At 37.8% G+C, this 20,482-nt stretch overlaps 1 protein-coding gene across 9 annotated transcripts in view; it reads right to left on the reverse strand.

Moving 5' to 3' along the window:
- sdk2b (sidekick cell adhesion molecule 2b) overlaps window positions 1–20,482 on the reverse strand; it is a 300,705-nt gene that overhangs the window by 86,621 nt on the left and 193,602 nt on the right. For all 9 annotated transcript variants that reach the window (XM_082151846.1, XM_082151847.1, XM_082151845.1 and 6 more), the window contains exon 2: window positions 3,312–3,471. In XM_082151846.1, the coding sequence (XP_082007972.1) occupies window positions 3,312–3,471 (160 nt within the window). The remainder of the gene's footprint in view (window positions 1–3,311; window positions 3,472–20,482) is intronic.

The following is a 20,482-nucleotide window of genomic DNA, read 5'->3' on the forward strand; positions in this document are numbered from 1 at the left end:
CATTAGAGAACAACACTACTGCCAGACAACAATTGATTGAGCTCATTTGGGAAAGTCTTCTCTGTGTACGAGAGAAACACACACACACACGCACGCACTCACACACTTATGTGTCAGGGGGCTTGGAAAGGAAAGGTCATTGTGAGAGCTGGGATGCTTTTAAATGACGATTCATCACTCTCTCTCTTTGCATAGAAGAACATTCATGGCCAAATTACCATTCGGCTTTGCTGACCCATCTGCTTTCACATGCCTTCACATGTCATAGAGAAGGACACCAATGGCACAGGAGACATCCCACACAACAAGTGTTTACAAACATCTGACAACTGGGTTTCAAACAGATTTCTTCATGCATTACAGTTCCAAGTCTTCATTCTGATCAATGTTACTGACCTTAAATGATCTCCCTTGACCTCTAGATGGGCTTGATTTCATAATCTGGTGTTCTAACCAGATATAATGAGAAGAGACACTACATTCTGTGTACTATATATATATATATATATATATATATATATATATATATATATATATATATATATTCCCTCTTTCTCTGTTTATGTATTTGTATCTTAGCATACAACTACACATAGCCATACAATTATAGGATATTTTGAGATTGACCATGTTCACACACACTTTCATAATTCTGCTCCACACTGTTATATTCTGGACATACAGCTTGCTATTTATTTATTTTCTTGGATATAATTAATTGATTTAAGCAATTCTGCTCAGTAATTTAGTCAGTCAAATAATTAAATCACGCAACAGTCCAGATTGAAATTAAATAGAAAATGGCCACAAGAGTTTATTTTAATTATTCATTTGTATACTGATTTATTTTCATTTCTCTTCATGTTTCGTTTTGCTTTAAAAATGTGTTTGGGTTTTTCACAACTGTGTCTCAAAGCAAAGCACAGATTATTAGGCTACTTTGTTTGGACACATGTACAGTAGATCATGGTTTTGCATATGTCTTACAGGCATAATTCAAAACCTATGACTTTTTATGGAACACAAAAGAAGATATTTTCACGAAAATTGCGGTCCAAACAACATGGATACCTATTGACTTTCATTGTATGAAAGCTTTATTTAAAATACCTTCTTTTATGTTCCACAGAAGAAAGAAAGTCATACAGGTTTGGAACAACATGAGGGCGAGTAAATGATGACCGAATTTTCAATTTTATATAATAAACATAGCCATTGTTAGAAAGAGCTCAACTGTAACTGGATTTTAGTGATAATAAGGTAAGAGTGAGAAGAGATTGTGTTGATGGGAAGCCTAAGAACGGCACAGTGACCAACACAACGTTGTCCTGTCCCTCAGTTTAATCAGCCGGTTTTATCTTTTTAATTAAAACTCCATTCACCACAGCTCCAGAGTTTATATTCAGAGGATAGTTAATTAAAAAAAGTCTGAATTGGATGACCGGAGCACATTTGGTGGAAGATACAATCGTCTTTAGAAGTGGATTCCTGCGCTTCAACACTGAATAATTGTTTCTTTGAATCCTCACCTTACAAAGTAAAGATGGAACAATTTATGTGCCATCACATTCCTGCTGTTCTAATCACAGTTCACTGTTTCACTATTATAAGGATTACAATCACTATTATAAGGATTATAACCTAAGAAAACTAAAATAATCATATTGGTTACTTTCATGGATATGGAGAGATTTTCTTACTTTTTTAACGACTCAGGAAAATATAGTTTCAAAAAAATCTGTTCTATCTGCTGAACACACACAAAAAAGATATATTGAAGATTATGGGTAACCATAAAAGTTGATGGACACTGTTGACTTCCATAGAGTAAAAAAAACTATGGAAGACAATGGGGTCCATCAAGTGTTTGGTTATTGACACTCTTAAAAATATCTTCTTTTGTGTTCAGCAGAAGAAAGTAATTTATACAGGGTATTAAGTAATTTATTAACTTGAGGGTGAGTAAATGATGACAGAATTTTCATTTTTGGGTGAACTATCCCTTTAAAGCAGGCCTTCTCAACTCTGGCCCTCGAGGTCCACTTTCCTGCAGAGTTTGGCTGCCATCTCGATCAAACTCACCTGTCTGTAACTATCTAGTAATCTTGAAGACCCTGATTAACTTGTTCAGATGTGTTTGATTAGGGTTGGAGCAAAATGTGCAGGAAAGTGGACCATGAGGGCCAGAGATGAAAACACCTGACTTAAAGGGAAAGTTCACCTAAAAATGAAATTTCTGCCATCGTTTACTCACGCTCATCTCGTTCCAAACCAGTATGATTTTGTCGATATAATGAAAGTCAACTGTTTTTGTCTATATAAGTCAATGGGGTCCAAAACAACACTCCTGTTGACTCCACTGGCTTGAATAGAACACCTCAACAAAAAAATGAGGGTGAAAACCTTATTGTCTTTCTACTTTATTCTCATCAGGAATCCATTAGTACAAAACTTGACTTCGCATGGGTATTTTATAATTCATATTTATCTTAGTATTACTACAACTGCATATCTGAAGGGTTTGAAAGAAACCCAATAAAGCAAAAGCAAACTTTGAAGTTATGTTAAGAAATTTTAGTAAAAAAACAAACATTGATCTTTTTCAGTATATAAAAAATGACTAAAATAAATATAAAAACATCTACATCTACACAGTTATACTGTTCTACACATGCCAAATAAATGCTATATTTACCTAATTTTTTTAACTCTGTTATCATTTACTCACCCTCATGTCATTCCAATTCCTGTATGACTTTGTCCATATAGTGAAAGTCAAAATTGTTTGTCTAAGTATGTCTAAGTCAATGGGGTCCAAAGCAATACTAGACTCCTCTGACTTTCATAGTATCAACAAAACAAATCATTTGTTTCCCCCTCAAATTCTTTTGTGTTTTGTAGAAGGAACATTTCGACATTTGGAGTGATATGAGGGTGAACTGTCCCTTTAAGTAAAATGAAACCCAAGATATTCTAAGTTTTCTAAGTCCAGAAAACATCAAACGCAAACTTTGAAGTTACTCTCAGTTTAAAACTGTCAGATCAATAAAAAAAAAAGTAAAAAAAAATATGACTAAAATAAATATATAAACAACACATACCATATAATGAAATAAGAGATATTTAGAAATAAAATAACATTATTTGAGGCAAGGGGAATTAAGTGGCCAGAGCAGCCGCTAAATAGAATCCATGTTTTTGTCAAATGAAGGTTAATGCAGTTCTATTGTAGACAGTTTTTGATACATCACAACAAACTGCTGCAATGCAGATCATTTATATTTAAAACATTCATGAAAACACACACTGACCTGTACTCCAGCGAGAAGCGCGTGATCTCTGTGTCGTTGTGGATCCATTTAAATTCCAAAGGCCAGCTCCCTTCGGCCATACAGGTCAGAACCAACCGGTTCCTCTCCAGGTGCAACTGACTCGGTACCGGCTCTGTTTTAAAGTATGGAGGAACATCATCTGCAGAGAGACACAAAGGAAAAGAGAGAGAATGTGAGGAAGAAAGAATCGCTACTGAAGGAAAACACTGTTTGACCCGCCACAGGTAAACATGACCAGCTAATGCTCACAGACCCTTGCTGTATCGGGCCCTCAGCCTGCTGCTGATATTTGCACATGGAATTTCAAACACAGCCTGTTTTCTTGTGTGCCCTTCAGCCAACCTGAAGCTCTCCAGACTGAATACGAGGATGCATATACATCTTTCTGTATTGAGAAGTAGAGTAAAATAAATGGAAGATGATCAAGTAATATATACATTTTGAAAATCCACCCACTCCTTTTTTATATTCCCCATCATAAACAGTGTCCAGTGTAAGCAGCGCAGTGCAATGCAAAAACACGCTCTGTGGAAACGGCCCCTTTACTGTTTCACAGTATCGGAGGCACAAGCTGTAAAGGCACAGCCCTCTTCTGGAAAAGGGCGCAGGGAGCAGCAGCTCATTGGCATTAAACACACGTGAAAACAGCGCTGCTTCCAACCATAAAGGGGCATTCTGGGAATGGTATAATAAATGATCTATGGGGTATTTTGAGCTGAAACTTCACAGACATATTCTGGGGACACTTTTTTTGTAAAAGAGGGGCATAATAGGAACCCTTTAAAATTAAAGTTGGCATGAAACGTAAGCTGCAATAGTCCCTATTGTGATATATATCTGAGTGGAAAGTCTTCTAGAATACGACAAAATATAGGACGGGACTTGATTTTAGTTTCGAGTAGCCAAACCTTCAGACTGACTGCAGAAGTTCTGGACTCCAGCTTTCATTGGCCAAGGACAGCACAAGAGGACTTCTGACCGACATGTAAATCAACCAATCAGAGTTCGTTTTCGTTCAGCGTCATGTTCAGCATATACTGTAGTTGATCGTAATAAGCGCTCATCGTCATAGTTGTAAACACAACAGCTTTCTTCTTCCATGCTGGGGTTTGGCGTCACCACGGCTTTGACTTTAAAACTACTGAAGTGTTTCACATTTTGTGTGTCTTATGCATCGGACGTTCAGCCAACGGTCCGTTGCCGTGACGATTTCATCAGTCTTGAACTGAAGCATCCATTTGAATTCGAGTCATGTCTGTATGTGTAAGTTCATTTTGTATCACACAGCACAGTTGTGTCCAGTCATTTAAAGTGGGTCCAAGCACTCAATCTCATCTAAGAGTGCTCATTCATCTAATGGAAAGATGCCGGGAGCAGATGGAGCTGATATCCCATTCCCATAGGAGGAGGCATATCAGGAGAGCTACCTCAACAGATAGCCCGGTTACTTTCGACACGCAGAGTCAGCGACTACAATTTCGATTTTGATCCTAATCATCGGTGTAAATATAGACCAAATTAATTGAACGGTTGGATAATACAATTATAAGATTGAATGATAATCAAGCATTAAAATTAAACTGTCAGAATGATCTATTAGGCGGACGGTTCGCAGTATCTCTCTGGTTTCACTAATCTAAAGAAGGAAGTTTTAGCTCCTCGATTGAGAACAAAAGCAAAGAAGAAATGGAATACACTGGCATTTTCCATATTTCTACTAAATGTTCTTCATGCACTGGTGATTAGATATGTATCCTGTTGAATTTGGGGTACACTGCAAAAATGGATACATACAAATAAATGTTATATAATATATGATTATATATTAAATGTTACATGATATATTAAATAAAATATATAGTAAAAAAGAGCAGAATAGTAAACATTATTATATGAATGAATACATCATTTATAATAAATACTGCACATTTTTTATTTCATGATGACTTTAAAGGGATAGTTCACCCACATTTTTTTATTCTGTCATTAATTACTCACACTCATGTCGTTCTAAACCCATAAGACCTCCGTTCATCTTCGGAACACAAATTAAGATATTTTTGATGAAATCTGAGAGCTTCCTGTCCCTCCATTGACAGCAATGTCATTGCAACTTTCAAGGCCCAGAAAGGTAGTAAAAACATCGTTAAAATAGTCCATGTAACTACAGTGGTTCAACCTTAATATTATGAAGCGACGAGAATACTTTTTGTGCGCATTTTGTGCGCAATCCCCCCCCCCCCCCCCCAAAAAATAACGACTTTATTTAACAATCTCTTCTCTTCCATGTCATTCTCCTACGCTGTTGATGTAGTGTAAACAGTGCAGCGCTTCTGGGTTCTACGTCTAAACGTCAGCTAAGTATTGGGCATCACACACATGACCAGTCTCAGCCAATAGTGAGCCTACGTTCTGGCGTACAACCCAGAAGCGCTGCGCTGTTTACACTACGTCAACAGCGTAGGAGAATGACGTGACATAATGTCGTTATTCTGGGGTTATTTTGCGCACAAAAAGTATTCTTGTCGCTTCATAATATTAAGGTTGAACCACTGTAGTTACATGGTCTATTTTAACGATGTTTTTACTACCTTTCTGGGGCTTGAAAGTTGCAATGATGTTGCTGTCAATCGAGAGACAGAAAGCTCTCAGAATTCATCAAAAATATCTTAATTTGTGTTCCGAAGATGAACGGATGTCTTAGGGGTTTGGAACGACATGAGGGTGAGCAATTAATGACAGCATTTTCCTTTTTAGGTGAACTTTGAAGTTTACTTTCTATGTTTTAGTTTTGTTGATTATGGTATCTGTCAAATAAATATCAACTGAAATGCATACTTTGGACCATGTAGTTTGGACCATTATTATATTTTCATAATCTAGCAAACTACACATTTCTGAATACATAAAACTTTTTAAAAAGGGAAAAAGTGCAGCTTTAACTTTTAAGTTTATACATTTAATGAATAAGCTGTGAGAACCATCATAAACTTCTTGTCTTCCGTAGCGCAATGCCAAATGGGCCATATTAGCCCAAAAAACGCAGATACTTTGCAAATCCACTTGAAATATGCCGCCATCTGTGGAGCTTTGAGATAGGCCTACTATTTCACACGTACTACGATTCTGGATGCATTAATCCTAATCTTGCATACTATTCATTGTGGATGGCATACAAATTAGGATTCAGCCACTGTAAAATATTAAATGCAAGAGCGTTAGAGGAAGACACAGGCGAGAAAAAGTGGAGTGGGCATTAATGTGATGCACGTTTGGGATATTCACAAAGTTTTATGAAAACGAGGTGGAAGGATCCGTGCACAAGAGATCTGATTAGACGGGTGAGGCTAATTGTTCCGAAGCGTTTCGAACTGCACTTTTATCTCTGATAGCGAGATAAAGATGCAGACAGCGGGAAAGAGAGAGTGAGACCGAGAACGAGTGATACAGTTAAAACAGGCAGAAGACATTGATCATCGATGAGTATCAGGGTTCGCGTTTCTCCCTCTCATTAGAGAACAAATGATCTGGTCGACTAAAAGCTTTAATGATCCGTCAATGGAGCTAACAAACACCCTGATGGGCCCCCGAGGGGCAGAGCACAGCAGAGATACAACGCTAAGATCACAGACTCTCTATTACCGATGCAGTAAATGGCAGCAAAGAGGGCATTATGCCCTCCTGTAACCTTACATGAGCAGACCAGTAACAAGTGCTCTGGGAGCAAATTGTGTAAATTGTAAGGGGCTTATGAGACGCATATCTTAATTGACATATATGAAAGAGTCAGTGGGCGCAAAGATGAAGTTTTAGGAGAGGCCTTTGAAAAAAAGTATCAGATTACCACTGCAAGTCTTCTGAGAAAAACTACCCTAATGGGCGCTGGCGTTAGATGTAGACAGAGAAAAGCTGTAAATTCTAGAGAATGTTTTAACAGCGCCTGTCGGAGGGGTTCGAGACAGGAGGTTGTACGCTCTCAGAAGATACGCTGCAATTATGGTCTCTTTGCTTCTCCAGTGCTTGTTATCGTGAGTGTGCAGAAGTACAACAGGGGTCAGACGGGGTTTCCTGAGGGGCAGTGGTAGTTGTTTTGGAGACAGGTTGTCGAGAAGCCAAAAGGGGTCTGGTGGCTGGTGTCACAAAAGGCCCTGCACGAGTGCAATGCAGTGAATTACACTTCTTAACTCATTAGTGAGTGTCTCACGCACACATGTGCGCGTACACACTGCCCAGGGGTTAACATCCATAATTAAACACAAGCTATGTGGCTTCTATTAAAAGTACGGGCACCTTTGGTACTCCCTCTCTCTCTCTCATAATGAGTGATTAGCTTCGGACTCATTAAAAGGAACCGAAGGTGTGATGTGTTTACAAAGGCAAACAAATATATACAGAAACACAAATTTGAATGCAATAAAGAAGGCCAAAATCTACCTTATTTAGCTTTTCTTGAGAAAAGAATCTAAAAATGTTCTTGGTCCAATTCTTTTCACTTTGTACTTTTGGATCTGAACCATGAGTACCACTGTAGCGGGGCAGGTGCTGCTCCAGGTTTACTGTGTTATTGAAGTATTTGTCCTGTGTTATGTCTGTTCATTGGCTGAAATAGGCAATTTTGAGATAGAATCATCGGCTGATATGTCCACTTAGCAGAACTCTACATTTTGTCTTTTCAGAAATATACCATCAAGCCTTGTCAATGGATAATAAACAACTTCAGTTTTATGTAATTAAATATTAAATAAATAAAAAATTTGAAAGGTGTAAAAAGTGTAAACATATATTTTATTTGTTATCACAATATTGTTTTCTTTTGCCGAATTAACTTTGATAATTTATTGGGTTCAGATATATATTTTGAATTTCTGTTGATTAAACCAATCTCCTTCATTGTATTAACTAAATTAGTTTAATTCAATGAACTTAATTTTTTTAAGCAACCAGGTTAAGTTAAACCAACAATATTTTTTACAGTGTAATAAAATAAAACATTTAAAATAGTATTCAAAATGAAAAAAAAAAAAAAAAATCTTATAAAAATCTTATGTTTATTGTATATATATATATATATATATATATATATATATATATATATATATATATATATATATATATATATATATATTGAATTTTCTATTTATCAAAGAATCTGTCTATACATTGTTATCTATAATATATTATCAACAAATTATATAAAAAATTATTACGACTTTCCACAAAAATATTAAGCAGCAAAACCCATTTCATCTGTGATAATAATAAGATGTTTCTTGATCACCAAATCATATTAGAATGATTTTTAAGGGATCATGTGACATGGAAAACCACTTCCACACCAACCAAACAAACTTGGGCCTGCTCCAAAAACTCAGAGCAGGGGTATTCTAGACAAAAATATGTACAAATCTTGCTCCCAGCGTCTCACTGGCATATCATTTTAATCACAGCATGGCCTATATAAGATTGCATCTAAAAAACCAGCCTTATGATTTCCACAGCACTCTTCCACAGAGAGATCCAGAGCAGGACAAGATAATTCTTTTCAACCTGATGATGAGTTTCCTTCAGGATCCTCCCAGCCGAATGTCTTCTATTCACATGCATATGTATATTTCATATAGTCTGTGTAGCCTGAGGGCAAAGTGTCCATATAGACACAGAAACAGGGAATGACAGGTGAATGAAGTCAGCTGGATGTACAAACAAATACTGTACACTTAAAGCACTTACAGACCAGAAAATTCTAGTTAATAATATGATTAAAACATACCGAATGCAAACTAGCAAACTGAACAATTACATTAAAGATTGTATATCTTTTTACAGACTCCATCTCTGACCCAGTTACCCAGACATCTTTAACCGCATGTCATCTGGAAAGAGTCACTGGTGGCTGAACCGCAGTTTGTCTTTATTTAGCCTGTGTGTGTGTGTGTGTGTGTGTGTGTGTGTGTGTGTGTGTGGCGCCATGAGAGTCTCTAACCTCTTCCCAGAGACACACTCAGTGCAAGGCCAACATTCACGCACGCACACCTAGAGCAGTTTTATTGCTCGAGGGTTGCTCTTTCATTGGCCAGATGACTTAATGGAGCTCTCCATTTTTTAAAGTATTTTTTAAAGTATCAACTTTGTCTCAGATGTTTCTGCCCAAAATTCTGAAGCAGGAAACAATAACAAATGAGAACATCCATGGAGAGTACAGCTATAAAATGAATGTGGATAACAGATCATATAAATTGGTATTGGAGTTCATACTGAGACTTCTGAATTTCGATTGAAAACTATGGTACCAATCTGAAGAAAATTGTGAGATATCTTATTAAAGTGAAGACACATGGGGAGAAACATCCGAAAAGCAGGAAATTTAGGCAAAACCCTGTTTTCTCTCTTTTTAATCTCATTGCAAAAGAACAAATAATGAAAAAATAATGAAACTAGTCTATTTTGTGATTTTTCCAACCCGATCTCACGGCAATTCGTACAAATTTTATGAGGTGGCTAATTCGTACAAATTCATACGCAGAGGTGGACGAAGTACACAACTTCCTTACTTGAGTGAAAGTACAGATACTACTGGTCAAATATTACTCCGTTACAAGTAAAAGTTGTAAAGACCTATTTTTACTTAAGTAAAAGTACAGAAGTACTCGTTTTTAAAAGTACTTAAGTATCAAAAGTAAAAAGTAAATGTCAATGCATTGTTTTATTATTGTTGCATTGTTGTATGTAATACTTAAAGTACCGTATGCCTGCATACCTACCCTCATATCAATATCACATTTATTTCTAGAACACAGTTCCAGTAGTGGGATTGAATGTGAGATTGAATAAGTGCACTCAATAACGTCCACAATGGTTTCGGACACCTAAATGGCTGTTCCCTCAAATATTGCCCTATTTAAAGTTTTTTGGCTTTTAGTATGAATATGTTCGCCTTACTGTTATCTATAAGCTAGTGTGCAAAAAAGTGACAAAATTCGCATTTAGAAAACCAAACCCAACGTTGAAAATGAAAATCAGGTTTATGTCAGAATCCAATGTCAGATTGACGTTGATCTCCAACGTTGGACAGACGTTGTATTGTGGTTGAAAATGAAAATCGGGTTGACGTCAGAAACCAACATTAGTCGGGTTCTGACGTCAACCCGACTTTTATTTTCAATCAATATCCAACGTCAATCTGACGTCGGGTTCTGATGTCAATCAGATGCAGGGTTCTGACGTAAACCCGACTTTCATTTCCAACCAAAATGCAACCAAAATCATCCACTGACTGATGTTACTTTCTACTCAAGGACCTTGACAGAATTGTAGTGGAGTAAAAAGTACGATATTTGTCTTTCAAATGTAGTGAAGTTAAAGTAAAAAGTTTCCAGAAAAAATAATACTCAAGTAAAGTACAGATACTCAAAAAGTGTACTTAAGTACAGTACTCAAGTAAATGTACTTTGTTACTGTCCACCTCTGTTCATACGAAATCACTTGTACGAATTCATACGATTTTTGCTAAATTGTACATATTTTTACAAGTTGTCCAATTCGTATGAATTGGTACGAATTACTAGCCTGACGTCGTCATACTCAGATTCTAGTCAGAATGTGAGTCTGATACTGCTCCATTGGGCTGTGATTATGGGGTGTGTTTCAACCGAACCAGGAAGGAAAATGCCTCTGCACTCAATTGGATAGACCTACAACCAATCAGAGCAACGGAGTAAGTGACGTATGTTTTTCATTCATGTTTCCGATCGACAAATGTCTTGATCGTGGTTCTCTGTTCCTCTTTTAAAATCAATGCGCTGTCGATATCTTCTATAACAGACGCGATGGTGGAATCTACACATAATGTTTCATAAACAAAGTTCGAGAGGACCACGTTCAAATAATCAATCCAATCAACTTGTCATCAAACAATGACCGTCTGGTCTACACTATCAGCATGAGAGTAAGCATATATTTATTCACTTTGTCAACTCACCTAACATTCCTTGACAGTTTTCAGCATCCCTCCACTCACTTCCACAGCCTGGAATACGGGGGGAGCACTTTGGGTTCGGGCCGAATACCGAGCCCGGAGCCTCTCCTCAAACAGCACGCCAAATATGCATTTATTCTATCTGACTTATTTGTAAGTGTGAACTCGTGAAATAACAATTCTCCAGCGGCAGTCATCTGTGTTGTAAACAAATTCAACCCAAGCGCTCATTGGTGACGTGGATGATTACGTTACGTTGCTCATCTGTCCATCATCGTATAAAGCCCGCCCTGACAATTTGATTGGTCCGAACAATTTTTGTTCGGGCATAATAGCTCCTCAACGGAACGAGTCCAGACCGAACTTCCCGACCTAAACATTTTGTGGGCGGGGCTAAGTGCGGCTGGCATCCAGGCTAACGAATTACCTACCCCTGACCCCGCCCCTAAACATACCCATCACTGGGGTTTAGACAAATCGTACGAATTAGCCACCTTTTACTCAAATACGTATTCGTACGAATTGGTCGTGAGATAGAGTTGGATTTTTCACATATCGCTACACACTGCAAGCATTACACTGTAGAGTAATTCAGACATGAAAAGGCCTTCTCAATGAACTCTATTCCTAATGCCTTGCTAATCCCTTTCCTACAATGTACAAAGTCCCACAGCGACACCAACAGTTGAAGTTCCAGCGGGAAGCAGCGTCTCTCTTGCCTCCCCTGAGCCCATTGAGTTTTAACAGACCCCCTAAAGCAATGATTCAACAGGTGGGTCGCAGAGTGTGTCTTGCCACTATATGGTGGCAAGTTCCACTATGAAAAAGAATTTCATTATTTCATGTTAATCAAGATTTTTTATTTGTGAAAAAGTACTTTTTTCAAGACCTTATGGGCTTAAACTGTAATTATACTTCAATGTCATGCCATTATTTAAACAGATGACTAAACAAACAAAAACGTGTGGGTTTGCGTCCATTCAGCTGAACAATCTCTAGAGTACAATATTACATTTCATAGCATGAAGTGCATGTCTACTGAGTGAAGATTCGCCCCAATGCCTGAGGAAATGCAGACGAGTGAGGGGCTGATCACAAAGGACGCATTCTTGCATTAAATAGCACAACAAAATGAAACGTAGACACATTTTTCAAAGTAAAATACTTTTGAGCGTCTAAAAAACTAGGTTCTAATACAACAGCGAGACACGACACAGCTGCCGCCTGGCATGGACAAAGACAAAGAATTAAAAAAGCACAGCAAGAACACGTGTTAGACAGAATTTCTAACTAAACAATGTCTTTTCTGTAATTGAGTTGATGTATGGCACCAGGATCTAAAAATTGCAATTCCATAAACACCTGCGCTGTACTTGAAAATGTGCAGCATAAACATACACAGACTCACACACTCTTTCTATGTCTGTAAATTGTCTTCTTCATCCAGGACTTTGGAGAACGTCTGTAAGGATTAAGTCAAAACAACTCAACCTTGTAATAGATTGTCATGAAAAAGCCTGTGATTAAAGTAGGTAACGTCGTGGAAAACAAATTATAGTCCAGATGGGTTGATTGAACTTTTCCAGACACACACACACGCACACACACACACTTGTGTCAATTACTTTATTTTTATACCAAATTTACAAATGAGGACGTCCCTAAAGTGAGATTTTTGGAGATTTTGTCAGGTTTTGGTCACTTCTGGGTAAAATGTGTCCCCAAAATATAGTTAAGTAGGTACACACACACACACACACACACACTTGCTCTCTCTCTAAAAAAGACTGATAACACATGACTCTGTCTGTCTGTGTGCGTCAGTGTGTGTGGGCGAACTGCTTTCATTTCCCCACAGTAGCTGGAATAAAATCTCTCCAGTGGACTGGGTGCACTAAGCAAATTATGGCATTATGATTATGGAAAGCAAATCTAATCCCAAACTACAGCAGACGGTATGGCGGTGGCATCTTCAAGAGCGTGCCAGAGATGGTTCCATCACACATGGAGCATGGAATATGTCTCTATAAAGCCTATTAAAGGAACATATTAAAAAGAAGCTGTGGGCTTCTGACACAAACACACCTGAAACTGTCAGAGAACAGCTGAAGATAGTGTCATCTTACACCTTACGGTTACACCGCATTATCATTTCAACTCAGCAGGGGAATTGCTAAACTGTTGTTAAGATAAACTAAACTTTGTTGGCTGTGTTTGTAGCTAAAAGATGTGCATGGAAATCATCACACACATCTCAAACCCGAAAGAACCCAATCTGGCCTACATTCTGTGCATGACTGACCAGGAGTGTGTATTTTTGAGTGTGCATGAAGTCTGTCATTCCCAAGCAAACAGACTATGAATTATTAAAAGGTGAAGGACACTGGTTGCCTTAATTTTTTAGCACTCTGGGGGCCCCCGAGGGCCGACCTGACCACTCTTATCCGTTTAAAGATGTCTAATGTCTGGCGCATTGTGAGCAGAGCTTTGTGGGCGTTTCAAATTTGGGATTAACATTTCAAAATCGGGTCTTTGGGACTCGAGCGACATGCTTACACTGAGGATTGTGTGTGCTTGAGAGATGCTCAACTTCATGCAAATGAGAGTCAGAAATGTGTTTGATGACATTCTGTGATGGTAATGAAATTGGAAACATAAATGGAATAAGATATTCTGTTCACAAGTGATACTTACCATGAAAGTTCACTGACTTTTGATGAGCAAAAAAATCCATATGAGTAAACATAAATGATGAACTCAAAGTAAGAATGAATGAATGAATGAATGAATGAATGAGGCATTTATTTAGCGCTTTCATATGTACTACTGTACACCCAAAGCGCTTTACAATCATATCAGGGGATCTCTCCTCAACCACCACCAGTGTGCAGCATCCACTTGGATGATGCGACGGCAGCCACAGTACAACGGCGCCAGTGCGCTCACCACACAGCAGCTATAGGTGGAGAGAGGAGAGAGAGTGATAGAGCCAATTCAATGTAAGGGGATTATTAGGAGGCCATGATTGGTAAGGGCCAATGGGTGGAATGTGGCCAGGACACCGGGGTTACACCCCTACTCTTTACGAGAAATGCCATGGGATTTTTAATGACCACAGAGAGTCAGGACCTCGGTTTTACGTCTCATCCGAAGGAAGAAGACAGTTTCAATTTGATTATATATACTGAAAGAATATTATAATAAAATATTATATATTTAATTATTTATAATTATTTATATATTTTAATATATTACAAATAATAATAAAAAATAAAAATTGTAATAATTAAAAAAATGAATAATAAATATAATACTTTAAACATTTAATATAATTACTACTAAACTAAACTGTGTGTGATGATTTTATTGATTGTGCAGTTGTTTAGATGACTAAACAAAAGAGAGTGTGTGTGTGTGTGTGTGTGTGTGTGTGTGTGTGTGTGTGTGTGTGTGTGTGTGTGTGTGTGTGTGTGTGTGTGTGTGTGTGTGTGTGTGTGTGTGTGTGTGTGTGTGTGTGTGTGTGTGTGTGTGTGTGTGTTCATATCTCAGCGAGTTATTCGATCTGAGGAATGTCTCGATATGCTACTATTAGACAAAGAGCAGGAATAACTGTATGATTGTCATAATTGCTGCCGCCCCAGAGAGAGGAAGTGTGAGAAGTGGATCATGGGAACTATGGCGGCACAGTGAAGACAACTGTAAGACGCTATTATCCAAGCCCTCTTCTCGTTCTCCTATTTTCATTTAAGAGCAGATCAGAGAGTCGAATTACTTTTAATAGACATATTATTATTATACAATAATAATTCTACTATTCTACTTATTTGGACAATTAAGACACAATGGTCATTTCTATCCTCTTCTTTCATCACTTTCCCATATTATAAAGTACATTTTATAAAAGTTATATGTTTGAGAGGCAGTACATGTGTTTAAGGGGATTGGGAATATTTGTAAATGCAGATGTTAGCATTGCCCATGGAGTAGTGTGTTTTTAAGAGCACATTAAGTCCGTGCATTCGGAAACCACACTCACGGTTGAAGGTCATTGCTATTTTTCACTTTCTCGCTGCCATAGGTCAAGAGTCTACTTCACACCATGCTCGGACAACCACCTTTCCACCCACACCGTTTCATCTATGGACCAAGAAACCTTTCTAGCCTTATAAGCACAACCATCACTGCCAGCACAATTGACAGCTGAAGCTATGAGGACTTGGGTCACTGGTTTGACTTTTGCCTTAAAAGATGTTACACTTATTAATTTATTTACATTTATTTATAACAAGAAATTTACACTCTGCTCTCAAAAAAAAAAAAAAAAAAAAGAGAAAATGGGGTCACACTTTATGTGGGTGTAAGGCTATGTGCTTACTTAATAATAATATACATACATACATACATACATACCATAGCACTTCAGAAAGGGCTTATTCAGAAACTTTTACTTTAGTTCCTAAATTCCTAAAGTTAATAAAGTGGTGCTGTTAGCATTAAGCTGTTTTGCGGTGTTGAGTTTTGCAAAGGCTGGGGGTTCTGATGAGTGTTTTTGGAAGATGAATTGTTAGGACTTTGAGCAGCCAGGCCAGACTAATCCTTAATTCATCCCTAATGAGCTTCTAATGAAGAAACCGTTTCCCATTCCACTGTGTGTGGTTCATGTACAGAAAAGAAAGCAAGGTCTAAGAGAAACGATTGCCTGCTGATTTTGGCTCATATTAAAACAGTTATTGACCGTCAGTCAGACAACATTACGGTACACTGATGAAGCCAACAGGAGATTCCCGCTGCCAGTGTTAATCCGGACCAAACATCCAGTGCAATCCAAGCCAACATGGCCTCTGCATACAGACTTCTGTTTAGTCTGACTATAGCCTCAGGTAACTGTCTCTCCAATTGAGTAGTGCTCAGAGATCAGAATCACTTTTGGCCTTTACCTAATCTTTATTCTACCATATGCCAACTCTTTACCCAATAGCCCACCAGCTGCCAACACGCCTGCCGGGTCAATGTCCTGCAGCATCCATCACACTGTGAGTAACAGGTACGACTAAACACAGACTTGTTGCAGTCGGGCTACAAAAATCCATCCATCCATCCATCCATCCATCCATCCATCCATCCATCCATCCATCCATCCATCCATCCATCCATCCATCCATCCATCTATCAGCATCCATCAGTAACAGTCGAATCAGACCTGTTGCACAGATGGTGATTGGTTTTGCATCTCTATTTAGACAAAAAAGGGAAGGGACTGGAATACATAGAGTTAGATGACATACAGAAATAATATAAAAACATTGAAGAAGGACAGCAAAAAGACAACGCAAGTAATCAAAGTGTACTGTAGGTGAATCTGTGTCTGAACATAATCACCTTACACTGTCTCTCTCTTTGTCTCTAGGCTTAGCTGCGCTGTCAAAAAGGCCAATTTTCCTGACACCGCCATTAACTGGCCTGTCCATCTTCTCCTCTGCCCGCCCCTTTTAGGTTACTCTCTCCACCTGAGTGACGATGTCATTACCGGATGGCATGCTGAGTGACAGCTCTCACAGCCAGTCGGTCCATCAACGTGCGAGTGATTGACAGCTCCAATGACCCCATCATTCTATTTCACACTTCCATAAATGTGTGATCTCCTCCCACTCAAGATGCCACTGACGCCGGAGAACTTTCTGGGCTTGTCAGTGGAATCAAACATCTTCATTTTCCTCAGAGAACTTTGCAAATGAAGTACAGTTGTGTTGGAAAGAGTGTGACTGTGTGAGAGGAAAGATAGTTGTCATATGTCTGTGGTTATTGTTTGTTTGCTGCCCCCTGTAGGACAGGCTGAGGAAGAACTTAGACATTAAATGTCTTTTTATGCAAAAGAACTGTGTAGAATTTAACAGAGGGTTGAATATAATTACTATATTAAAACATATCTATAACTTGGCATGCTGCTAATAATTAACTGTACAAAATTATGCAAAACTTAGTGCTATTTACACAAAAAATAATACAAAAAATACTACTAATAATGTGCTATTTCATCTCCAAAATTCTATTAGCCGATTTTACTTATGAATATACAAATAAAATAAAAATGTTTTATTAATTAAAACACAAGTTTTTTTCAATGTGAGCTACAATTTGCTTTTAGATTTAGTTTTCAGCTTTTTACATTTACTAATACGTATTACTTAAAGTTTTGCATTCCATTTTCTACACAATAGATTTAGAAATAGCTCTCAGCAAAAATTAAAAAATACGATAAAAAATAAATAAAAAATAAGCAGAAAGAAGACAGAAGAGATTACTATTTAAAGTGCCATAAAACCTTAACTACATTTTTTGTTTAGTTATGTGTGTTAAGTTAGTCTTAATCTTTTTTTGCACTATATTCATCTACTGGATTTAAATTAGTCTTCGTGTCAATGTCACAGGATGTGATGATTTTATGTATTACAGTACATTGATGACTCATCTGTGTCTAATAATTATTTATGAGACTAAATGGCCTTATCCTATGTAAATGATTTACGACAGCACATGTTCATTTCCTATGACAGGCACTTCAAACAGTGAGATTGCATACAGTAAGTGAGAGATGCAGTAATTGATCAAAAACGAGAGCTTGTTTTTGCTTTGTAAGAGTTTCTGTGTCGCACAAGTTCTCTTCAATATAGCCTGAGTCTTCAACACAAAAGTGATTCATCCACATTGTGAGTGTAACCAGTCTTTGTTTCCCTTTAACCAATCAAACAGCTACAAAAGAACTGCAAAAAAACCTCAAAAGATATTAAAGGGATAGTTCACTTTGAAATAAATTTTTGGTATGTTTTAGCTTACCTCAAGGGCATCCAAGATGTAGGTGTCTTTTTTTCCGCAGTAGTTTCAATTTTGATATTTTTAGGTCAAACCGTTCTTGTCTGTCAGTCATATAATGCAGGTCGATGGTCACTGTCTCAAAACACAAGCACAGAGTCCAAATTAAAACAATTCCCCGTTGTCCAAATTAAACAATTCCCCATCGTAAGTACACATTGATGGCCTAAGACACGAAACGAGCGGTTTGTGTGAGAAAACGAACAGTATTTATATCGTTTTTACCTCTTGAACACAGCCATGTCGAAGTGATCTGATCTGACGTGTGCGCAGACTGGTGCATAGATATATACACTAGATGTCGCCTTAAAGACATTCGTTCCAATGAACTGCCGTAGACAAGGCGACATCTAGTGTGTATATATCTATGCACCAGTCTGCGTACACGTCAGATCAGATCACTTCGACATGGCTGTGTATAAGCGGTAAAAACGATATAAATACTGTTCGTTTTCTCACACAAACCGCTCGTTTCGTGTCTTAGGCCATCAATGTGTACTTACGATGGGGGAATTGTTTAATTTGGACGACGGGGAATTGTTTTAATTTGGACTCTGTGCTTGTGTTTTGAGATAATGACCATAGACCTGCATTATATGACTGACAGACAAGAACGGTTTGACCTAAAAATATAAAAATTGAAACTACTGCGGAAAAAAAGACACCTACATCTTGGATGCCCTTGAGGTAAGCTAAAACATACCAAAAATTAATTTCAAAGTGAACTATCCCTTTAAAGATGCAACAGTGTGTTCATACTTATTTGTTGATGCAGATTACAAAAGCAAACAGCTGAGCATTTATTTGTGCATTTATGTATATATTAGGTGAAATGATAGCTGTTTCATGATATGTATGTATTTGTGTAATGTACAGTGAGCTTACAAGGCATGTGTATATTGTGTTGCGTGTAATGGTAAATTGCAGCATGCATTTGTGGGAAGCTTTGATGCATTTAACTTAATGAGAGCGCCCACGGCAACTTTTGTAGCATTTTTTAAAACTCTGAACTGACTGGTGCTGAAACAGTGGGTTTCATAACCCTTTAATATGGAAGCAATGGTTCCCGACGGAATAACGGAATACGGAATAACTATATAAAACACTTTTCTTCCACTATCATAAATACACTCGATATGCTCGATAACGAGCAGGTCCTGAGAATAGCCCTGGTGTTAATGAACAAGAGAATCACACTCGAATCTGATGAAGGACATATCACACATTCAGATGTATAAGGCCAGTTACGGAGAAACATCTTCAAACATGCGCAGCTCGCATCCATATTTCATGGGAAGGTAAATCACCAATTAGTTCAGAAACAGCTTTAGGGATGAATCATGGAATGTGATTTCTGAACAATAATCTGAGCAACCTGTTTAAAGCTGAGAAGATGGGGCACTGCAGCAAGCTGTCGAAAGCATATTTGTTTAGAGGAATGAGTGTAAGCACAACAGCCTGTCTCGTGCAGTGTGTAAAAATAAAGCCAATTAGCCGCAGATGGCAAAGGCCACGTTTTCACACCGGCCTATTAATGTCAAATGATCGATTTCGAATAAATGCTCCCAACACAGGCTCATTGGAAAAACGTGCCTCTGCCAACATTTTTTTGCAAGGACTCAAAACAAATTCACACGAATCAAATCACTGCAGCTTCCAGATTAAATTAACACTAGAGGCAGTAAAACAACTACTTGCATTCCTTTTCACACACAATTATGATTACAGGGGAAGATTATTGATTAATAAAGACTTATTTCCGCATGGTTCCTTGTGATTACGGATCCATAGTGCATTCTAGGCCTTTTCTGATGTAGCGATCTTGCCCGGTAGCTAACCCGGTACAGCATTACACTTGTGATGCGGAACACTTGGATACTAGGAGTCAAGTGAAACACGAGTCAGCTTATACAGGTCACTTTATCTGACGAATTAAAATTGTGGGGTATCGCAGCACTGTTTAACTTGGTCAAAACAACCATACTAAAAATACATTTGAGTGTGTTGAAAAGTAATGTTAAGGTTACTCTGTGCGTTCGCTCGGTGGCTGGAATGAGACACTTGTGGCACATTGCAGTAAGCTAGATCGATATTAGAATATCATATTACTAAAAGCTGGATGAATTGTGTTGCTAAATGGCATGCAGTTAATTAAAAAAATATATTGTATGGTGGAGAAAATGCTGTGTTACTGTTAGTACAAATAAAGCTCTTTCTGATTATGCTATGTTAGTCACTCGACTAAAAGTGTTGTCTCTGAGGCATGGTACATGTTACGGTAAATCAAGTTAAATAAAACGATTCT

Source organism: Leuciscus leuciscus, assembly GCF_965113295.1.
Source record: "Leuciscus leuciscus genome assembly, chromosome: 21".
NCBI classification, from domain to species: domain Eukaryota; kingdom Metazoa; phylum Chordata; class Actinopteri; order Cypriniformes; family Leuciscidae; genus Leuciscus; species Leuciscus leuciscus.